The sequence below is a fragment of the Barbus barbus genome, assembly GCF_936440315.1.
Source record: "Barbus barbus genome assembly, chromosome: 21".
Taxonomy (NCBI): Eukaryota; Metazoa; Chordata; class Actinopteri; order Cypriniformes; family Cyprinidae; genus Barbus; species Barbus barbus.
Window position 1 is genome coordinate 27,352,880 of NC_136749.1, and position 25,165 is coordinate 27,378,044.

The 25,165-nt window shown below is 34.2% G+C and overlaps 1 protein-coding gene across 1 annotated transcript in view; it reads right to left on the bottom strand.

The window, feature by feature from the left end:
- The window catches only part of LOC306887841 (CUB and sushi domain-containing protein 3-like), a gene marked incomplete at both ends in the record, with an annotated part of 269,530 nt that overhangs the window by 185,326 nt on the left and 59,039 nt on the right, over positions 1-25,165 (bottom strand). The window contains 6 exons of the mRNA XM_079445841.1: positions 3,580-3,701; positions 5,976-6,100; positions 7,675-7,762; positions 10,049-10,126; positions 10,748-10,860; positions 19,360-19,567. Coding sequence (XP_079301967.1) covers positions 3,580-3,701; positions 5,976-6,100; positions 7,675-7,762; positions 10,049-10,126; positions 10,748-10,860; positions 19,360-19,567 — 734 coding nt within the window. The remainder of the gene's footprint in view (positions 1-3,579; positions 3,702-5,975; positions 6,101-7,674; positions 7,763-10,048; positions 10,127-10,747; positions 10,861-19,359; positions 19,568-25,165) is intronic.

Here is a 25,165-nt window from a genome sequence, read left to right on the forward strand (position 1 = left end):
CATATGTCGCCTGTATATTTCAGTTCATTTGCCTGTACCCTCTGCGGCCCCATTGAACTGCGGCGCTATAACCGAAACATTTCAGCGGGGGCAATGCATCAATTATCCAACAAATCATTTGCACAGTCCAATGAATGTTGAGGGTAAAACTAATTTCTGAGAATGCTTTCAATCAGCGGCTGAAGCTCGCAAGTAAACATTGGAGAGACATGCTCCACTTGTTCCGTGTTATTTCAAACGCTCACTTGTATATTAACAGCGTCCTGTTTGCATAATCACCCCCCGGTGTGCATTTGGAGACACCGGGGAGCTGCCGCTGCTCACATTTAACTAGACGCCATGAATACCGGCCTTCTGGCACGTTTACGGCACACTGAGGAACCAAGCATGCACTTAAGGTAGCCTATATGGGTGCTTCTTCAACGGCTGCCACTTCTGTGTCTCGTGGGTTGATTTTTATTAACGGTAACAGATTTCAACTAGGCTTCTCTTTGGTAAATGAAGGTCACATTAAAGTCTTGGAAAGTTGACTTTTCAAATGCTTCTCTTTTATGTTGTCCCAGAACCAGACTTTTAAATATTAAAATATGAAAAATAAATGACAAGATATGAAAAAAAACATGAATTTGTACATATTTCATAAAACTTTGATCTAAACAAGGAATTAAAAACAAATCATTACAATATGCACACTGCACTTTAAAGCTTCCGGGTCTCCAAGGCTGCATTTATTTGATCATTTACTTGATCAAAAACAGCAATATAATGTTAAATACTACTAGAATTTAAAATTACTCTTTTCTATTTGAATATATTTCAAAATGTAATTTAAAACTGTAATTATGTGATGGTCAAGGCTGCATTTATTTGATTAAAAATACAGTAAAAACAGTAATATTCTAAAATATGTTTACAGTTTAAAATAACTCCTTTTCATTTGAATATATTGTAAAATGTCATTTTATTCCTGTGAATTTTCAGCTCTAGTCTTCAGTGTCACGCGATCCTTCAGAAATCATTCTAATAATGAATTTTTGTGGAAGCCGTGATATATTTTTTAGTATTCTTTGATAAATATAAAGTTCAAAAGAACAGCATTTAGTTGAAATAGAATATTTTCGTAACACTATGAAATGTTTTACTGTCAGTTTTGATCAATTGAATGCACCTTTGCTCATTAAAATGCATTTCTTTAAAAACTGAACCCTAAACGTTTGAACGTTAGTAAACATATTTCATAACATTTGAAAGACTTCAAGTCATTGCAATATGCACTGTATTGCATGAAAATAATATAACACTTTTTCAATAAACATTTTCAAACAATAATAATATGTAATTGTATGATATATAAAGTGCTATGAAATTAGCCATACAAAGGAGGCATTTTATTACAAAAAAGTCATTTGCATCACAGAATGTACTCAAAACCCAATACATAAATTGAGATGCAATGGAAATGGCATTTTGTGTAAATGTTCACTATGTATATATATTTTTTTTAAATTACAGAACTGTCCTATAAGATGATGTTTAAACAGCCACACCTGAAGAATCATCCATATGCGCGCACACAGCTTGCAAGTGGTCCACATGCGTCAAAAAAATGTCTTACAGCACTTACACTGATATTATTAGTGGTTTGCTAATGAACACAATCAGGGAACCATAAGAAAGTCCTGCTTCGTCCCTTTAAGTTCATATATTAACTTCATTTATTGTGTTAACACAATAATAATGCCAATGAGCTGCCCATGGGTCTCTAATAATGGGTCTGCGGAAAACGCAATAAAATTTGAACTTTGCAATTCCGTCGGGCGAAGATAAATGAGGTAATAATGTTATGTGTGTTAGGGCTCATTTGCATTTCTCACCAGAGGAAAGCTCAGATTTAGCAGCAATTGAGGACACGAATCAGCTATTTGCTGGTTGTTAATGGCCTGGCATAAAATGGGTACAAAAAAAAATGGAAAACCTACACCTGAAATGTGCCTTTTGCGGCAAGAGCTCATGGAAAAAGAAACTGTTGACTCACAAAACCTACTGTAGATTGCATATCTTTCATTTATATAACAGTTCGGAATCTTTTTAGCGTTTAAACCGGAATTGCATTATTTGAGGTGCTGTAGGGGAAGATGATGTTTTCTAATTTGTCTTGCTCAATGGGGCACAAGAGTCAGGAGAGCAATGTGAGGTATTGATACCTCATCAGGAACTGCTCGCAAAAGCAGGTTTCAACAGCGCAAAAATAAAAATAAAACCCTCTCGAAAACAAAAACATTACACCACTGTAAATCCATTTTAAAAAGCTGATCATGGCTTCAAAAAAGCCAAAATACCTTATTTACTACACCTATTGTTAATATTGTAAATAAATAATATTGAAAAATGAAGACAAAATGGTATAATCATGGTGGAATTATTTGTTTAATAATAAAAACATTAATAATATGCCATTTTTAGATACAGACTTGCTCATAAAAACCTTTGCTTTGTTTTAATAAAATACAACATTAAACCTGAAGATATTTGCTAAATTAATATGACATATTTAGCACATTTATGTATTCGTTCATTCATTCATTCATTCATTTTTTTGATAAATTAACCCTTGAAGGTCATTATTTCACAAATAAATATTCCTATTTAAGGAAGTCAAAGAGAAATGGCAGGGTTTAACAGTGAAAAACGGAAGATAAACATCTAAAAATAATAAACATCTCAAAAAAAAAAAAAAAAAAAAAAAAAAAAAAAAAAAAATATATATATATATATATATATATATATATATATATATATATATATATATATATATATATATATATATACACTAAAATAAAGAAATTACATGACAGTAAATGCATTTTTAAAAAATCATGGGTTTAAATATCAAAAACCCCTACTTCAGCTATTAGTATTGTAAATTTAGCTAAATTAATATTACATTAATTTTTTAATTAGCATTTTTGCAAAATCATAATAATAAAATAATTTAAAACCTGACCACGGTTTTAAATGCCAAAACACCTTATGTTATTGTTGGTATTGTAAAACATTGATGAAATCATCTGTATTATAATAAATTATTCATTAAATATGTCATTTTTAGGTATAAAATACTGACATTTTCATTAAAAAATCATATGATTTGATTTAGATTTTTGATAAAACAGAAAATAACATGAAATGTGCATTTTTGATAAATTAATATCACATTTGTATTTAAATAAATATTTTTGCTACATTAATATGTAGTAAAAATATTCATATTTAAGCAAATAAAATAGAAATGGCAGGTTTCAACAGTGCAACCCTAAAGAAAAGAATCTTAAAAACAGAGGTAAACATAACCATACTAAAAAAGAAATATGTAAGCACTGTGAAGGCTTTTAAAAAACTGACCATGGTTTTAAATAAATAAAACTAATGTTATTATTGTAAATAAAAATGATAGAACCATACTGGAACTACTTTTTATTAAATATGTCGTTTTAAGATATAAGATATTGACATGCTCATAAAAAGTGTTGAGTTTGAGTCAGATATGGAGCGATGTGTGTGTGCAGGTTATTGTTGTACCTTATTGGGGTTACTGGCGGTGATAATCCAAACACACTGCGAGTTACTCTCATACTGGATGGGGAAATTTGGCGATGTAAACGTTCCTGAAGGCCCGAAGAGGTTCATTCCACATGTTTTTGCTGCAAAACAGAGAAATACAGAGACGTAGTCATTTATAATGTATTAGAGAAGACTAACACACACACACAAACGGTTTTGTGGACAGACGTTCTGCACTAGTACACTTTAAATGAATAGATTCTTAAAAAAGAAAATGTTTTTAGCATTTATTCACCCTCATGCCCACAAAAAATAATCAAATAAATAAACAAATAATAATAATAAAGTTTAGGCAGAATGTCCAAGCTGCTTTTTTGCTATAATAAAAGTAATTTAAAGGGTTCATGAACTGAGAAATCAAAATCCCCTTGATATTTTAACATATAAGAGGTCATGGAAATACAAAAACATCCTGTACACTGTAAAAAATTACCGTGATTTTAACGGCAAAAAACTGTGAAAATGCTACAGTAAAAACCTGTTAAATGGTTAACGGTAAGTTCCCCTAATATATACGTTGAAAAACTGTAATAGACATTTCAGACAAATGAGTTGTATTTTTACGGTAAAATACAGTTTTTGGAAATGAAAAAGAATGTAAAATTTACAGGGGAAAAAAACATAAATTGATGTTCCCAGAATTCCCTGCGCTGCATTTGAAATTTGATGTTTTTTCTTTGAAATAACTATGTTTCTTCTTAGTTTTTTTCTTATCAGTTATGTTTAATGATTTTAATGAGTCTCAACATTTAGTCTTTTTTTTTTTTGGCTGGTAGAAGTTATGAATGGCCGGTAACTTAAAAATTTAGTAGCCAAATTGGCTGGTGAGTGAAAAAACTCTAACCCTAACCCTAACCGAAATAAACTAACAGCTTGAGGCTGTCTACACTGGAAGTGACAAAGAGACCTTGCAAATAATTTTGTGTCAGTACTAAGGGTGTGCAATATTGATAAAAGAAATAATCTCAACATTTTCTGCGATTTTATTGATAAAGATAATTAGATGATATTTTGCTGAGTGTGTTATTGTGCTGGTATCTTAAGGACTGTTGTGGACAGCTGACTCCTGATGTTTTTGATATTCTTCATATTCTGTGTGGTCAGTTCAAGTTAGAGAAATACAGTTTTTGATTGTAAATTTATCTTAAATTTTTTACGGTAAAATTCTGACAACCACACAACATTTTTTACTGTAAATTTTACGGGATTTCTTTTACAGTGTATGTTTCAGAACTCAAAACTTTCTTATTAGTCTAAAGGCAGCTAATATTGAAGGCAGTCTGCCAAAACAACAGCATGTGGAATGTACGACTCTATGATGTGGCTAAACATTGCCTCCGCAAAAGAAGAACAACACCTGCTTCTACATCACTGCCTGTTTAGCCCTGCCCAGTAATTTACGCACATAGTGTAAATAACAAGAGCAGCAAACGCAACAGAGAAACCAAACGATAAAGAATGCTTTGAACACAACAAGATCATTTGTGGAAAACAGTGTTTGCATTGCCTTCCAACATTAGGAAAGAGTGGATCAACTTTATTTTGAATGAAGATCCAGACCGCTTCAGTAAGAACTTGGTCCTTTGTTCACTTCATTTTACAGCGGATCTGTTTACAAACACAATTCGATGCGGTTTTCAGAAAAATTTTAACTAAAAGGCAATTCTGCGTCGACTATATTGGATCTGACAATAATGTCACAACACACAAGTATGATCACGTGGTCACTATTGCTTTGTCTCTTCTTACAGATCGTTTGATATGTATTGAGGTATTTATGCGTTTTTAACCTAAATCACAGCAGCATGTATTTATGAGGAATATACGCTGTCAAACATACTCAACTGTTAGCCAATCATAGCAGTGAGTGTTTACTTCTGAGTCTACAATCCGCCACGCATATTCAAACAGAGCGTTCTGATGAGGGGGGTAAAAACAGGACAGAAAATAGCTTATTACTTCGAAATTATTATTTTTTCTGATGTAAAAATCTTGATAACATTATACGTGGACCTCAGAGAACAGTACAAAATAATAAAAAGGCAGTTCTTGACAACCTTTAAAAAAAGCACAATGTTTGGACGTCATTGTTTCACATGAGTCATGTTGCACTTAGCAGTAAATAACTATCCACTTTTGTTGTATGAAAAATTGTTTTTAGTAGAAGGAAATAATACAGTTTTGGAAGAACAGGAGGCCAATTTTCATATTTGTGTGAAATATTCTTTTAAAACTCAGCTGTAATCAGTAACAAGAATCAATGGTATTGAATTGTGGCATTCTGAGACATCAGTAGATCAGATGTCTGGTCTAATCCTGCTCAGAGCGGGGTTTATTGAAGGCAATAGTCTAACCTTTACAGACGGGTCTGTGGTCACTCCAGGCAGCGAACACCTCGGCGACCCTCTGACACGTGATGCTCTTGGATCCCTGAAGCACATGGTCCCCGTCGCAGGTGAAATGAACCGTTGCACCAATGCTGCCATGTTGAAGAGAGAACAAATACGAAAGCCTGAGAATCAATGAAGGAATTCTCCTCGAGCGCCTCCCACGCATGCCGACAGATTGATCAGTGCTGCGTGTCGCGGCCTCATGTCAGAGCAAATGTCAGGTAGGAATATAATCAGGGATTTCATTGCTACAGAAAAATCTAGGCATAGCCATTCTTCAGGAAATATTCCCATTACTTTTTGTTTCCATTGCTAATTTTGTCCCCACTTTGTAAACATATGTATGTCCGTAAAGCTAGTAATTTATTCCTTTTTAATGTTTTGTTGAATTGTCATTGTGACTGTTATCAGAATGTCACAGCGTCAGTAATACTTTACAATAAGATTACATATAACATCATGAGTATTTATGCTGAACTAACATTAAATAAATCAAATTAAATTTTGAATTAATTTAGCTAAATATTTGTAAAAAAAACAATATAAGCAAACAAAATGTATATCTGCATACGTTAATAAAATATATAAATGTTTTGCTAAAATAATAAAATTGATATATTTAACTTAGCAAAAATTTATATTTGATATAATTGATGTTTGATTTTTTTTTTATATATTTCTACATATATAATTATATAATATATATAATTAATATTTGAGAAAATAAAACATTAAATGTTTTTTTATTTTTGCTAATTCGATAAAATTGATATACTTAAATTCATAGTTAGAGAAAACAGAAAACAAATGTGTCAGTTTTGCTGAAATAATATTAAATTAATATTTAGCTGAAATAATATTCAAGCAAAGCAAAATATTAATATTTAACCAAATAATATTCAAGCAAAGCAAAATATTAATATTTAACCAAATAATATTTTTTTTCATTAAATGTGTAATGTTCAAGCAAATTAAATTAAATAATTACTTAATTACTTAATAATTAAATTAGTTTTGCTAAATATCTAGAAAAAAATGTCAGCAAATGAAATATTTTATATTTGCATATATATTTATAAAAAAATCACGTTCAATGTCTTATTTTTCGCTAATTTCATAAAAAATATATTTATCCCAATATTTTGCAAATATTATTAATATCTTAGACAATACAAAAATAAAATATTATTTCTATTATCAGAATATAATTTTTGCTGTTTTATTATAAATTATATACAATTTAAAATTAATTCATTAAAAGTATTTAAAATTAAAACATTAATTAAAAAAAAAATTATTAAAACATGAATTAATATTTAATATGAAATTAAATCAAAATAGTCATATCTAAGCAAATAAAATAGACTATAACACTGAACATGTAATGAGAACATGTCAAAACAAACAGTGTTAATTGTCGTTTCATTAATTTGGGATACTTTACTGTTTATATTTCAGTTTAAACCTGTAAATGTGTAAAGAATCTATTAAATATGTCAGTTTATAAGCTATCAAAACAGTAAAAGATCATATTAAACTATATGTGCATGGCCTAATTAATATTCATGAGCTATACTATCAGAATTGCATGACATCACAACTGCCTCATCAATTTCTTCAAACAAAACTGCATCCATGTGTCCGGTGTGGACAGCCTGTCTACCTGTAATCAGTGCCAATGCGTTTGCCGTTCTCCGGTTCCCCGGGGTCCGGACAGAAGTTGGAGACCTGCTTGACCATCCCTTCATTCACTGTGGGAGAAGAAACAGCATATGGAGACATAAGCCAACACAAAACCATCAGCCTTCATCACCTGTGATCATGCTCTCCATAATAACACAGCCTCGGTTATCACACATCGCGGTTCATCCTCTATCATAAGAGAATTTGGCGCAATATCTTGTCCATAAATAGGTGTTAGCTTGCGATAATTACCGCAGGAGGCGACGTTATGCGGATAATTTAAGGGAAGCATTTAGAAAGGGGTGTTTGGCAGCAGACCGGGGTCCTGAACAAGACCCGATAATTCACTCGTAACTCATATTTCCAAATGTGCGATGCAGACACTGTGAAATAGAGGCTCATAAAACTCTATCCAGTTGTAATTAAGTGTTTGGAGTGCTACATTGTCGAGGGTGAAATGAATCATTCAGCATTTCATTACGACGCCAGTGCACGTGAAGCCATAAAAAAGGACTTGTTCACTTTCGCTGCATGCACAAATCATTTCCATAGATAGCGATCGGGCATTGTGCGGCTCGGGTCTGTATCCAGATTAGGCTGGTGGTTTGGATGGGCAGTAATTAAACTCAGTTGGAGTGAAATCCAACCACCTGTGTGCCCTCTGAAGCCACTCGCTTCACAGATTTGACATTCTCTTCTGAGGAGCTTCTGTGGGTGAGGGACCTGTAAGTCAAGCTAAGCTCAATTAATCAAAATGCAGATTTCTGTTTCATTGGATGCTCTAATTTCCTTTGATCTATTTGCTAAATGGCAAGCGAGAGGATTACAAATATGTGGCATTGTTCGTGCTTCATGAATCATGGGCTTTGAGAGTGTAGATGCAAAATCACCAGTGGAATAACATCTACGGAATATTAAACAATTAACAGGGATGCACATCTGAAAGAAATTAAGCAGCGAAGAGCTTTTTATGACATTAGAGCAACAGTATTAACAGCCATAATTACGCATGACATGCAGCAGCACCGAAGAGCAGATCTGAAAGCTGCTTGGTTTCTACTTGAACAAGCCGACATAATGAGTTACACAGCAGAAAACTTTTTAAAAGCTATACTTTGGGTTGGGTGTTAGTTTGGCACAAGAACAATTGTATTCCATGAGAAAGCCACATAAAGCTAAATAAACATTGGTTGTTTATGGTAGTCAAATGTTTCTAATTTGCCACATTAACAGGGTTAATTCACCCAAATATGAAAATACTGTCATCATTTGCTACTAAATAGCCAAAAACAGTTGCTGGTATCCATTGACTTCCATAGTATGGGGAGGAAAAAAAACTATAGAAGTCAATGGCTACCAGCAACTGTTTGGTTACCAACATTCTTCAAAATTTCTTCTTTTCTACTCAACATAAAAAAATAAAAAAAAAAGTTTTGCAACAACTTGAGGGTGAGTAAATAATGACATAATTTTCATTTTTGGCTGAACTATCCATTGCAAAATCCCTAACAAAATCTGACATGGATGTGTTCATCCAATCTGGATTTAGATTCTCATACCGTATAAAACAAGATTTAACCATAACTAAAATAGTTCATGACATAAAACATAATATTAGGAGTGTGTGATATACAGGTAGACATGATAAACTGGACTATTATCTATATTGCAGCTATGCTCATATGACATTTCCATGCTGCGCCAACAAAAGAGCTGTTTTTAAGCACTATGGTTTAAAAACAAGTTAAAAGTTTAACCGTTCAAGCGAAATAAGCAGCGGAAATTTTGCAGTGTGCTCTTAAATGGTCTCTAAAACATGTGCACACACAAAGCCACTTTCGGTATTATAATACCTGGCATGAGGACTGACCTGAGATCTTTTGGCGTCTTATTTTGCTCGAATGGTCAAACACACACTTCTGTGCCTAAATGCCCGTATTTGCAAGTAAACAGTCGCTTATGTCTTAAGTGAAAGTAAACGTTTGAGAAAGAAAATGCATGTGTCTGTTCATTTGTGTCCTTGATCAATTAGGAGTTTTTTGTCCTATTGCCTGTAATTAATTGTTGTTCTTATTTTATCACTGGCTGTTTTATACTTGAGAGGTTTTTTAACGCTGGTATTAGTTTTTGTGATACTAAGAGTATTATGAAATTTCATAATACATCAAAACTTTACTTTATCAAAAATATCTAGTATATAGTAATATATTGTTATTGTGAAATAAAATGACTCATACCATGATATAAGATCTTATCACCCACCAGCTCTCACGCAACAGCTCTGTTAATTTGTAAAAATTCACTTTTCAAGTGACTGTGTATTTAATTTTACAAAGAGAAAGAAACACACTTACTTATTGAAAATTTACTTGTGTTGTCTTTTCCAGGTAATAATTTCACTCCCCTTGATTTAAAATCTCCCGATCGTTTCACTGTTCAGCAAAAGAAAACAAACAAAATTAGGCATATATTCATTCTGTGTAGCTGAGATTTAAAAAGCCTGCTGCAAAATTATGTGAGCGACAGTTTATCTAATAAACTTAGATAAGTTACTTAATTAAAAAACAAATTAACAAAATGTGACAAAACGGTTCATTTGAGTACTGTGTGTGAAAATATAATTATCTTATTTTTCTTTACTCTCATGCTTTGCTCCTATTCTAGTTCTGGAATTCATCTCTTAGATTTGCTTCCAATCAAATTAATTGAAAATAACTTGTGGATCATGCTTTGACTTAACTTTTGACAGGTCATCTTCCGTTCCTCATTATAAAATATCAAGTAATTTATTGTAATTATCAGCTGATTAAGATTAACAAGGTGATTAAAGATTTTTCGGATATTGCAGCCTGTATGTAATTACTTAGAGCAACAGGGTGAATCCCATAATAGAGATAGCCCAAACGCTGGGCCATCATACTATGGCCCAAAATCAAAAGAACAGAAATAAAATTAAGAAGAGGTGGAAAGATTATTTCGAGAGTATACATTATCAAAACAAAAGTCCAGAACAGAAACATAAAAATATGTAAAAGAAAATATTTCAAAGGTACCTTGATATTGAGCACTGAATCCTTTATGCCGATGACTGTTGTCTGTGACGAAATGAAGTCGCAGCCAGTTCTTGTTGCTGACTATAGGCACAGGAATATTAATTCCTGATAACCTGTGAATAAGATGCAGAAACATCAAACAATTTGCTTTCAGCTATCTTTTTATATCAAATCAGTTCTCTTGCAACACCCCTGTGCAACTCTTTACAATCAATAGAGCTCCTACATGAACTGGGAAAGACAAAAATCTACAAAATGGTTTTCTAAGCTTGTGCTTTATTAACATCTAAAGTATCATATTATCAATAATATGACACACATCATACACTACAATTCAGTTTAAAAACAGTATTAACGAAGTGTCACTTTCAGGGTTGTAAATTACACTGAACAAAATGATAAACGCAACACTTTTGTTTTTGCCCCCATTTTTCATGAGCTGAACTCAAAAATCTAAGACTTTTTCTATGTTCACAAAAGGCCTATTTCTCTCAAATATTGTTCACAAATCTGTCTAAATCTGTGTTAGTGAGCACTTCTCCTTTGCCGAGATAATCCATCCACCTCACAGATGTGGCATATCAAGATGCTGCTTAGAGAGCATGATTATTGCACAGGTGTGCCTTAGGCTGGCCACAATAAAAGGCCACTCTAACATGTGCAGTTTTATCACACAGCACAATGCCACAGATGTCGCAAGTTTTGAGGGAGCGTGCAATTGGCATGCTGACTGCAGGAATGTCCACCAGAGCTGTTTCCCATGAATTGAATGTTCATTTCTCTACGTTTCAGAGAATTTGGCAGTACATCCAACCGGCCTCACAACCGCAGACCACGTGTAACCACACCAGCCCAGGACCTCCACATCCAGCATCTTCACCTCCAATATCGTCTGAGACCAGCCACCCGGACTGCTGCTGCAACAATTGGTTTGCATAACCAAAGAATTTCTGCACAAACTGTCAGAAACCATCTCCGGGAAGCTCATCTGCATGCTCGTCATCCTCAACCTGACTGCAGTTCGTCGTCGTAACCGACTTGAGTGGGCAAATGCTCACATTCGATGGTGTCTGGCACTTTGTTTGGGCAGGCGTATGTTATGGACAACGAGCACAGGTGCATTTTATTGATGGCATTTTGAATGCACAGAGATACCGTGACAAGATCCTGAGGCCCATTGTTGTGCTATTCATCCACGACCATCACCTCATGTTGCAGCATGATAACGCATGGCCCCATGTTGCAAGGATCTGTACACAATTACTGGAAGCTGAAAACATCCCAATTCTTGCATGGCCAGCATACTCACCAGACATGTCACCCATTGAGCATGTTTGGGATGCTCTGGATCGGCGTATATGACAGCGTGTTCCAGTTCCTGCCAATATCCAGCAACTTCGAACAGCCATTGAAGAGGAGTGGACAACCTGATCAACTCTATGCGAAGGAGATGTGTTGCACTGCGTGAGGCAAATGGTGGTCACACCAGATACCCCCCCCCCCCCAATACAGTAAAACTTCCCATTTTAGAGTGGCCTTTTATTGTGGCCAGCCTAAGGCACACCTGTGCTATTAATCATGCTGTCTAATCAGCATCTTGATATGCCACACCTGTGAGGTGGATGGATTATCTCGGCAAAGGAGAAGTGCTCTCACTAACACAGATTTAGACAGATTTGTGAACAATATTTGAGAGAAATAGGCCTTTTGTGTACATAGAAAAAGTCTTAGATCTTTGAGTTCAGTTCATGAAAAATGGGGGCAAAACAAAAGTGTTGCGTTTATCATTTTGTTCAGTGTATATTGAGCACTTTTATTCATTCTGCTCAACAGAATCGCAAGTTGCCTTCAAGGAAAATGGAAAATGGCTCAAATTTCAATATGTACCTAAACATTTCTCATCAAATTCACACAAAATCAAATGATCTGAGCCGCTATCCGCATTTATTTTGTTGCCCTTTACTCTTACTGGAAGTCAATGATTCTATTTCTACTAAGTAAATTCAAGAGAAACATTGGAGATTAAGTTGATACTTGCAAAACATAACTGACAAGAAGACTGCTGAGCTAGGAAAATAACACTGACGGCTGCTAAACCCATGCATAAACAGAAAAAAGAAAAAAAAAAAGAAAAAAACAAATAGCACATAAATAAAAAAATATAATATTTTGTAAGTGCTGCCCTCTTATGCAACACCTCTTTAAATGGGTACTGCAGTAAGCAGGTTTCTCCTACACACTCAAAAGCATCTCTGGATACAAAAGTTGACTTGAATTCCCTCAAGTATTGATTTACTGTCAGTACAATATACTAACAAAACTAGAGATGAGATAAATAATTAAATGATTAATATAACTATTTATTTTTATTTAATATAAATCCTTTATCAAAATATTATTTAAACAAATATTATTTTGCATGTCATTAGTAATGGCAAGGTCATGGATTCAATTCCCAGGGAATGCATTAACTGATAAACTTTATACTTTGAATGCAATGTAAGCCGCTTTGGATAAAAGGATTTGCCAAATGTATGTTTTTATGATATTATTATAAGGTACAGTGGCCCTATCTGAAGCAGGCTAAATGGAGGAAGTACTGGAAGCTTCATATGCCATAAAATGTGACCTTTATAAATGACTGTGCTGTTTTCTGAGATGCAAATGACGTAAAAACAGCCGTCAGCTGTTCGCCACTAACATTAGAGCTATTGTTTCTTCCCATCTGCAAACATCTCAAGGACTCGACCTTAATTTTAAACTTCATAACAGTCAATCGGCTGTGACAGTGAATGTCTATAGTAAAACAGGGCAAAAGTATTTCAAGGCTAAACCATTTCAGCCGTCACAGACTTTCTAGAATGACTGCAATGAACTTGCACCCACTAGGCCTCGCTGTCTGTCAATCATAGCCAGCACTGCAATTATTCAAGTGAGATCCGACAGTGGAATCATTTTTTGAAGAAAAACACAGTTCATATTTGAGTCTCAAACCCTTGTCAGTTCTGTAATGTTGAAAAGGGCAAACGAGAGATTTTTTGTACATTTGTAAAACGTCAAGACATCAACCCACGTTAAAGCCTGGATCCAACCCACAATCTGACCTGAAAGATGCCAGATTGATTTTGAGTTCCCTGCACACCGGTAAAACATTTTGAGACCCACTTCAATTTTGGCACCAGCGACGTTAACCGATGACCCCACGTCATCTGTTGGTTTCACAAACACAACACTACAACTCACTGCCATGATGCTAGGGCGCTGTAGCTTGCTGCTTTTATGTTGCAATGTGGTTGGCTAAAGTGTTCTGGACGGTTGTTAGGTGGTTAATTACTAGCCCTTCTTAAAAGCCTACCCCCCAAATCAGCATTATTACACTGTGTAACAATTTTTTGTTTCGTTTTGTTTTACTTTTATTTTTAATGTTTCTGTATGAAGTCTGATATGCTGAATCACATTACTTTTTGTGTATTATTAACAGCACTCATGAAAACTTAAATCACTCCAACAAGGTAAAATTACATGCAACAGTATTCCGCGTCTCTCTCGCCTCCCCTGAGCCCATTGAGTTTTAACAGATCCCCTATAGCGTGCCGTGAATTTGGAGGGGGGTAATTGAGAATGGTGGAAATTCACATGAGAGGTGGCAATGCCTCCATTGGAATATGACTGGATATGAGTGGTTACGATCAACTGTGATTGGCACATGTGATAAATCCCACCTCGTGTTTCTGCGTTTGCAAATCAGTCTGAATGAACAATATAATGGCGTTAAAGTAAACAACTCACACATTTAAATAAAACCACTTTGTTACACCAAAATAACACTTGAAATGACATGAACACATGATCAGTGGGATTTTTTAGTGCGTAATCAGCTGTGGCCATTAAGAATAGCTAAACATAAGTTCACAAACAAAATCTATTGTTAAAATTGTTAAAGCCTTGAGTTATTTTTTTGGAATAAATTAACAACCAGGAATGTTACAGAAACGTCTAGAATGTTCCCATCCTTACAAAAGCAAAAATGCACAAAATTAGTACAAAAACGTATCTGTACTAAACCAATGTTTCGTAATTAATGATAGACATACTAAAATTAACCAGACCTTAATGTTTACCAAAATATCGATGCTCCATGAAAATAAATAGTACAATAACAACTAACACCACAATTGCAGAAGAACCAAAAGTTAAATATTTTTTATTCCATCGTGTTTCCATTATCGTTCTTTATATCTATTGTTCTATTTATCCAGCAATGTATCTATCTGCCATTCATTCTGTCTAATATTTGTTCTATCTATTGTTCTTTCTTTCTTTCTAGCCTTTATTCTATTTTCATTCTTTCTATCGCTCTATCATTTCATTGTCTGGCTGCAATCAGACTCCATTCAGTAATAGTGAAGAAGCAGTGAGTCATATCTAGTGACCAGTATATCAGAGAGTCTTGGTGGTGGGCTCTTTTGACCACTAAATAATCACCCAAATACCCTAAGCAACCACATAGATGATGCCATTGATGCCTTCTCAACCACCCACAACAACCTAGCATTCAAAACGTACAGAGTTTGTTAGTCTCGCTATATCTTCACCTCTTTATTCTCTCTCTCCAGGCAGGCATAAGAGAGAGGAGGTGTATCAGTTTCCTGCATTCCATTGGTGTTTTGATTTATTTGTGTCTTTTCAATTACTATCTATTATTGTGCTAGTGTTTGTGCAGCGGGTCAGCAGACAATAGGACAGATGCAGTTAATGCTGTAGTCAGAGCTGGACCTGTAGTCAAGCGTGCTCACGCTTTATTAATACAGAAATGCACATTATGTTCTCCATAATAATAATGTTATCTGGCCTTTGCCGGCAGTTACACTGTTATTGGTCCTAATTCTCAGGCGCTTGTACAACTTACCTTTAGGGCAGAAATTTTGCAATATACATCTGTTATTTCAGACCACACAAGCCAAATAGCTTATCTCAGGAAGTACAGGCTCTGAAGCACCCGTCCCAATATGCATTTAGCATTGTTGGCAGTGCAAAGTCAAGCATCTCTATTAATATCAGTCACACTTAGAGTTAGGGATTTAAACAAACTCCTATCCATAAATACATTACACTTTGGCATATAAATTGTCCTGTACTGTTTGTGCTACAAACATGAACTACACATCAATGTGTGCTAGTACTTAGACAGACAGACAGACAGACAGACAGACAGACAGACAGACAGAGACAGACAGACAGACAGACAGACAGACAGACAGACAGACAGACAGACAGACAGATAGACAGATAGACAGATAGACAGATAGATAGATAGATAGATAGATAGATAGATAGATAGATAGATAGATAGATAGATAGATAGATAGATAGCTTGTTTTTACAGCCTCTGATTTTCAGAATTAACTGATTCTGGACATGTTTCTGATCCGAGCTACGATAAAAAGATTAAACTATCGCAAAAGAACCATTGCAAAATAATGATGACAGTCCATGCAGCTGTCTGCTTTTAACCTTCTCCCAGCATGCAACACAATCTGTGTGAGTGTGTGGGATTTATTTATTTATTTCCAGGCAGTGTGGCGCAGGGAAGTGGGACAAATCTTGTATGCAGCGGACAGCAGCAGTCACGGCGAGCGTGTAAAACCTCTGAGGAGTGAAAGGATACAAAAGACTTCATTTGGTCATGTCTCTCCAAGTAGCCTGTGTGGGAAAAAGAGGAAAACCGCTCGTTCTAAATGATGCATAACCCTAACAAGACCACGCCATTTGTCTTCATCTAAGAATAAAAGATTTTCATCATCACGATACGAAGAAACGCAGACACATCTGGTTCATATTCCCAAAATATGCTTGAGTGTTGACCTTGCAGTTTGAGTGACGTCTGATCTGAGCTCAGAATCTGACACAGAATGAGTACAAACACAATACTGACCCAGTTATGCTTGCAAAACGTGGCCCCAGGTGTCTCATTTAAGTCCTGAAGCATGTTCCATCTAAGACAAAAAGAAAAGTAATATGCTTTTCCGAACACAGAACGCTCTTTCGGCAGAGGAGAGCAAGAGGAATAGCTTTTTTACGTCCCTTTCTGTGACTGATTTGTAACTTACAAGATTGTTGTTTTTGCCCTTTCCAACATACACAGAAAGTATAGCAGAATTACATAAAGGTCATTCTGGCAAAAACATTGATTTGTTTGTTTGGCTTGAACAAAATTAGAGGGGAGAAGTTCATTCTGCTCGAACAAAACTTGGCTTCATTTGTCATGTTGCTTATAGAAATGACTTCAGCGAATCAATGAAGCAACGGACAAGCAAGGTCATCACCACCAGGATGCTGCTCACACAATGCTGTTCCCTGCACTCTTAACATGCACTCACAGTGTTTGATTGTCATTTCAGCATCAGCGGTTGATTTTAACGTCAAGTATGCTATGCTTTCCTGTGCCAAGACTGAAATCTGTGGATCTGCAGAGTCATGCAGGCTGCATCGAATCAAGTTAAAGGCATCTATTCTTATTTCTTATGACTCTCAAAAGCTCACACAGTCATTTCAGAGGTTTGATGGAAGTTTTGGCACCTTCTGAGTAGTTTCTTTGGACAATCTAACACATAAATCGCACATTTCCACTCCTTCAATTGTCATACTCAAAATCATTTCCACACTTTGAAATTAAGATGTTGAATCCTATGAACTTATCAATGCATACATTAATTCTGATCGGACTGGAAACAATCTGAACCACTGTGTGGGAAGGAAAAAAACACAAAGGGACCAAGGTACAGTAATTATGCAGCTATTTATAAAGAAAAATGTAAATTAAATATAAATTTGATCTGGAGTCTGTGGTTAACAACTGGTGGGTTGTTGCAGACAGCAGGGAAAAACAATGATAAATGCAAATAATGCAATGCAACTAAGCATATAATCATGTATAGTTAGGATAACAAAACAAAATGCTTTCCACATCTTTTGTTGACAATGTCAAAGGCTGTGCATCCAGTTAAACTGCCTATTTTGCCAATTCGCCTGTAACTTTGGAGATGTCAGTCAAATTATACCAATGGCAACATGCACAAATTGTGTGACTTGCCCTCATCCTCAAAAAAAAAAACAATACATAAAAAAAAACATTAATTATGATGATAAACATGGTTTGTACATACTGTGTTTTGCATTATTAATTATTAGCATAAATAAAATTATATATATATATATATATATATATATATATATACACACACACATATACATATACTGTATATATAATACACATACATGCATACATATATATTATGAATTATTAGCATAAATAAAATTATATACACACACACACTGTATATATACACACATATATATATATATTATGAATTATTAGCATAAATAAAAAATAATAAAAAAAAAAATATATATACTACACCTAAACGTAGCCCTCACAGGAGACTGTGCATTTAAACTTTCCCAAAAAAAACTCACTCTGTATGATTTATAAGCGTTTTGAAAAGTGGGGACATGGGTCAATGTCCTGAAAAGTCACCTTCACCTTGTAATACTGTCATACCTGTGTCATTATACAAATTTATGTCCTCATTTGTCACAAAAACGCGCGCACACACATACAAACACACACTTGTAATAAATTATATATAGAATTTATGCTGTATGTGTGGATGAGAGACAGACATGAAGGACACTACAGGTCTGGGATGATTATACAGTTTAATGCTCATTACACAACAACAGAGTTTCTGGAGGTTTTATGGAGGTAAATTTAAAACCTTTTTTCAGACCAAGTGAAGAAAATTTAAGGAACACACTTAAAGGAACACAATACGTCAATATGTAAATGTCTAGGGAGCACAATGAGTTTATAGTTTGAAAAACCTTTGAGTTTGAAAATATAACATCCAAACGGATATCCATTACTTTTTAATTAATTCTACAAAAAAATTAAAATAATAATATATATATAAATCAAGATACATTTACTTGAAAAACAAAAAAGTCTTGTTTATGGTCAAAACTGATCAAAATGAAGTGAGCGTATGACTAAAACAAGAAGAAATATCTGCCAGTGGGCTTAAAGAATCAACTTTACATACCCTTGTTCTTCTTTTAAGCAAAGGGACCAAGTCTCACTATTAACTTGTTGCTAGCATGCATATTATTAACATATTGGCTGTTTGTCAGTGCTTATAAAGCACATATTCTGCATGACAATATTCTACATCCCTAATCCTATGCAACACCTAAACTAACTTACTAACTATTAATAAGCATCAAATTAGGAGTTTATTGTTTCAAATTCGCAGTTTGTTGTTAATGGCAAAAGATGTGACCAAATGACGAGAAATGTGACCAAAACTCAATTTTGTTTAGTTTGAGACATTTTACACTTGCATCAAGCATATTTAGTATGTTTGCATTAAAAAACAAGACAAAAATACTGAACGAGATGCAACATTTAATGCCATGACTTGATGAATTTAAGACTTTCTGCTCTGATTTAAGACTTTTTTTTAGACCCACAGAAACCCTGAAACAATAACTGACCACAGAACGCAGAATAAAAAATTCCAGTGAGACGCCACATAATCCAATATCATACTCACCATATTGTTTGTGGATCGGATCCCTCAACTTCTAAAGAGTCGAGTTTGCTGTCCATCTGGAATTCAGTGAAGACCAGTGAGATGGTGTCTCCTGGATCAGCCAGGATGGTCCACGTGCACTCGCCACTGCTCTGATAGTCCTTCTGAAAGTCTGGACTGGAGATGGTGCCACTGGAGCCTCGGAAGGACCCGCCACACGTGTCCTCAGCTGTCGGCCAAACAAACACACAATATCAGCAAATATTATCCATAATGTTACAGAACTAGTGCGAAATGTGGAATGTTTGTGAACTGAAGGCACTGTATTTTGTGAAGCTGTTCTGAAACATTAGTGCTTTATGAAGAAAACAGAGCAGGAAGGGGTCGCCCGACTGTTAGCTGCAAGTCAAAGGTTTGTTTTGCAAAGCAGAATCATTGACATTATGATTATGATGGATAATGAGCATCACACAGCGAAGGCAAAGCTCCTCCAAAATACATTTTGGTGTCTTTTTTTTCCCGTACCTCGCCAACACTGGGTTGGATTTTTGTCTGTCAACAAAACAATAAACGGCGATAAGAGCAATTATTGTACATCAGGTTGATCACACTAACTGCTGGTTGTGTTCTGAGGAACAGAATGATTGTTTTAATGAGCATTATATAGGTTTTGTAAGCATTTATTTTCCAAAAACAAAAATAAAATCAACACTTAATTATGCAGCCCAAGTCTGGCTTGAAAAGAGAGACAGTGTCAGATAATTAATCTAATTATCTTCATGCAGGATAAGAGAAAAGCATCTTAACAAAACACTCCAAAATGCACTTAACTGTACCTAATGAACGGTGTTTTTATTTCAAATAAACATCAGCAGGACTTCAGCTAATGCAACATATTGCACACGCATTTGGTGTGCAACAAATGCATTTGATTTTGAGCATATAACCTAGTTTAAAGAAATCATTTCATTATTTATCATTCACTCTCATGTCTTTCCAAACCCATATGTGATTTTTCTTTCCATGCAACACAAAAGGAGGATTTTCTGAAGCCCTTTTACATGAAACGATCATTCATAGTGAACTGTCAAGCTGCACAACGGGGCAATATTGCAAGTATTGCAAGCACTGCAAGTCCATATTGTAAGATATGCATGAAAAATCATTTATTTACCCTGAAGTGGATATAAACCTATATGACTTTCTACTGGTGAACACAATATAAGAAATTCTGAAACATGTCTTTGTCCATACAATGAAAGTCAATTTTGTGTCATGCAGTGAGAAGAAAGTCAAAGAGGTTTTATTTTTTCAATTTAATGTTTGGGTCAACTATACGTTTAAATACGATTGCTATTCAGTGATTCATCTTTACCTGCACCAAAGCTCTAAAATCGATGTAAGCTCATATCTACCAAGGAATAAAAGAATTAAAAAATAAATATAAAAAGGTAACTGTGACTTTTATTTTAGTTTGTACTTCTATTTGACAATTCTAAGAAAAAAAGTCAGAATTGCAAGATATAAAATTAAATTCTAAGAAAAAAAGCCAACATTGTGAGATAAAGTCACAATTACTTTTTTTATGGTGGAAAAAAAAAAACAATTACAAGATGCGACCTGAAAATTCTGAATTATGAAGTAATTACCTTTAAGTTTTTTTTTGTTTTGTTTTTTAAATTTCGTGGCGAATAAAATTCTGAATGAAATAAATAGCTAGGGTCAGGAAAATATCATTCCTTATCCCTCTGTTGCGTGAATTATTATATAACAAAGATGTATTATATATATAAAAAAAAAAAGATCACATAAAAAAAACAAGACTGAACATTTTTTTATTTTTTGCGATATATTTTTATTTTGAGGAAGGCTATATATTTTTGTTGTTGCTGTTGTTTTGGTGGGCCTTTGGGTGGCCTATTCATACACATTTGAGCACAAATACAAACACACACAACCACACACTCAAACACAATCAAGCACACATATATCTGCACTCATGTATACATGCCTACAGTTTTATATGACCTAATAAATAAAAATAAACTGTAAGCATTGAAATAAATGATAAAATCGGAAGACTATTTCATATTTGTTCAATAAAACCATTAAAGTGTAAATTATATCATAATTTGAATAAAACATGCAAAATAAGGCAGAATCTATATATATAGGCCCATAGGCAGAATTATACTCAGTACATGACGTCCACTGTAGCAGACAGATATATTTCCTGTCACAGAAAATAACGTACAAGAAAAATATTGAACTATTTCTGACATCCTATTTAGCTGAAAATATTTTTTGTACATGTCTGGTCTTCTGAGAATAAAAGGATTGAACACTTATGAGGTACTTGGCGCATCCCCTTTTCCTGACGCCATATGTAATATCTCAAGTTAATTAAATGCAATCATAGACAACACTTTGGGGGTTCGCCAGTTGATGGTTGGGACATGATGCTACATCTTAAATGGTTCAAAATGCCTTCCAAATATCTGTCCAATGTAGTGACCACTATGCATCAGAGGGTTATCTCCAAAGGTCCACATACATATCTGACAGTGAAAGATATAATTCCCGATTTGTAAGTTTCATTATGCATATTTAATTATTAAATATAATTTTAAATGCACATGTAGCAGTGCACATCTCATTCATTACGAATCCAGCAGACGGCAGGTGCATTTGCGTGTTCAGATGTTTCAAAGCAGCGGACCATCCATTACTAAAATTTCTGAAAGCTTCAGCTTCATATCTATTAATGTGTGCTGGCAGTCCATGTTCCCTAAGCTGCAAATTGCCTTATATGTCGGCATTTCTGCCCTAAAAAGCTATTTTAGGCAAACTCATGCTTTATCACAGGACTCTCTTGACAGCTCATGCAAGGAGAAAATAACGAATGAGCTTCAGCCACACGAGGGTCCAGATCTGCGCCGCACATCTGCTTAAAATGCAGGTAATGCAACATGTTTGCAAAGCAGAGGTTAGTCACACGTAAACAAAAAAAAAATTGGCTAAACAGCAAAAAGTCCCATCCACACCGCAGCTTATTTTGGTTAAGAATCACCCGTTTGGCCAGGAAGAGACCATCTGTCTAACACTTAAAGTAGCTAAACGCTATAGTTGTTTTCTACATGCTATTTAGGAAAATATGGTCTGTAATAGATTAGTGAATAAAAGTGAATAAATGTATTTTAGTGAAAACTATGAAATTTTGCATGACAAATAAATAAAATATATACCATGGAGCTGTTTTATTGCATTATTGCATCATTTTTCTAATAATTCATTGGGTGTCTGTCAATTATGCCTTACTTAAATTATGATAAATTAAGGTTTTGCAGTCTGCACAAATAATTATAATTTTAATTTAAATAATTTTTGTTTATTTAATACATTTTTATTTTTAATTTACACATTTATTTTAAATGAAATTTTAAATTTAGATAATTTTTCATTTAAATTAAGAATTTATTCGAAGCACTTACTTAAACAGTTACAGAAAATATTTGAATGTGTACTTTTCTGATCATCTAAAAAAATTAACTTCAAATACCTATTTTTCACCATCATAATTCAGAAAAGAAGGCCAAATTTTAAAGTATCTCTTACAACTGTGGGCCTTACAGGGTTAAATAAAAATGTATTTTATTTTATTTATATTTGATTTGATTTCTTTTAAGTACTTATTTTAAATTATGGCAAGGTAGTCTTCACAAAATGTTATACAGAAAATATTGAAATATATGTACAGATTTTTGATTATCCAGGTATTTAAAACTTTAAATAACAACTTTTCCCAGACATAATTGAAAAGCAAGCAACATTTATTTGAAATATTATATATTGGAAGTATTTTGCTTATTTTTATTATTATTATGATTTAATAAATTATACATTTATTTGAAGTACTTATTTTAAATTATGCCATGGTAGTCGCCACAAAATGTCATACAGAATATATCCGAAGTTTTCTGATCATATAAGTATTTAGAACTTTAAATATGTACTTTTCACAGACAATTCAGAAAAGTAGCATTTTCAGGTCTGCTCAATAAAATCTAGTTTGCTTGGTTTGTATTGCCCCAAACAAAATTTTGAGCATCCTTTCTGATGCTGCTAACCTAAAAAGAGTAAAAAAAAAAGTTCAATAATTTTATCATCAAAGCTTCAAGTTTTAACCTGGTATGTAAACACAACTTTGTTTCCAGGCGGACTTTACTTTTCAAACTCGCTCCTGAAAGTTTCATAAAGCTAGGCAATCAGATCAAGAAAGTAGAGCTCGCCAGATCAAGAAAGTCCTTTTTCGGTTTTGTCTGCGATATGGATTAGACAGAGCAGGTTAGCGGTGTGTGGGCGGTCCAGGGGTGTGCCGTCTGAGACAGAGACTAGACAGAAGACCAGAAGAAGCAGGGACTTCAAGGTATTGGGATCTGATGTGATGGATACATGAAAGGTACTGGATAATAGATCGGTACATCCCTTATTCTCTCTCATTAAAGCCGAGCTCAGAAGAAGAAACATCCCCCTATCACGGATTAATGTTGCTTTTCAAGACTTCATTTGGATTCTCATTATCTTTTATTCTGAAGGATGAACTGTCGTTTTTTGTTCTTTCATCAGACTGGAAGTTCAACACTCCTCTGTGAGTGTTAGAGAATCAACTCAAACCCTGTTGAATATGGTTACATTATCGCTTATATTAGCCCTGTCTGACTTTACATCAGCTCAGAGTATTTCTGCACTCAAACTATAGTGAAGTGTGTCATTTTACACTTGTGTGACTTTATGCAGCCACTTTAAAAAGCACTTCCACAACAGTTCCCGCATCGCCTCCGCGCCGTAAAAAAACAAGTTCATCCCGGCTAATTTCTGTTTCTGGAAGAAGATATGCTGAGAGAAATAACCTAGAATTTCAAAATGTGTTTTTTTTTTTTCCTTCAGAGCACATAAACAATATACACTATGAAAATGGCAGGTTTTGTAATGTTTTTGTAAAGAATTCTCTTCTTCATTACTCCAGTCTTACTCCAAGTGTGTGAAGTGAAGTGACATTCAGCCAAGTATGGTGCCTTCTCAAGGGCACCTCAGTCGTGGTATTGAGGGTGGAGAGAGCGCTGGACATTCACTCCCCCCACCTACAATCCCTGCCGGCCGGAGACTCGAACCCGCAACCTTCGGATTACAAGTCCGACTCTCTAACCATTAGGCCACGACTTCCCACAGGTACACATGACTTCCCACTATGTAACAATATACACTATACCATTCAAAAGCTTGTAGTCAGCATACAGAAATTAAAACTTTTATTTAGCACACAAGTAATGATAGAGACATGTATCATGTTACAAACGATGCTGTTCTTCTGAACTTCCTATTCATAAAAAAAACAAATCTCAGCTCTTTTCAACAGAATAATAATAATAATAATAAATGTTTTTTGAGCAGCAAATCAGAATATTAGAATGATTTCTGAAAGATCATGTGAGTAATATTGTTTCCTGTGAGTAAGTAATGTAAAACAAGTAAATGTAAAACACATTTCAGGTCTTCAACATTATATATACATATATATATACATATATATATATATATATACATATATATATATATATATATATATACATACATATATATATATATATATATATATATATATATATATATATATATATATATATATATATATATACACACCTGTATATGTATAAAATAAAAATCTATATTTTATATTTAATGCTAAATGTAATGTGGTAGCCTACATAAATTTAATTAAACTACACATAAAATAAACATTTCAATATTCCTCTGCTCTGGTCTTAAT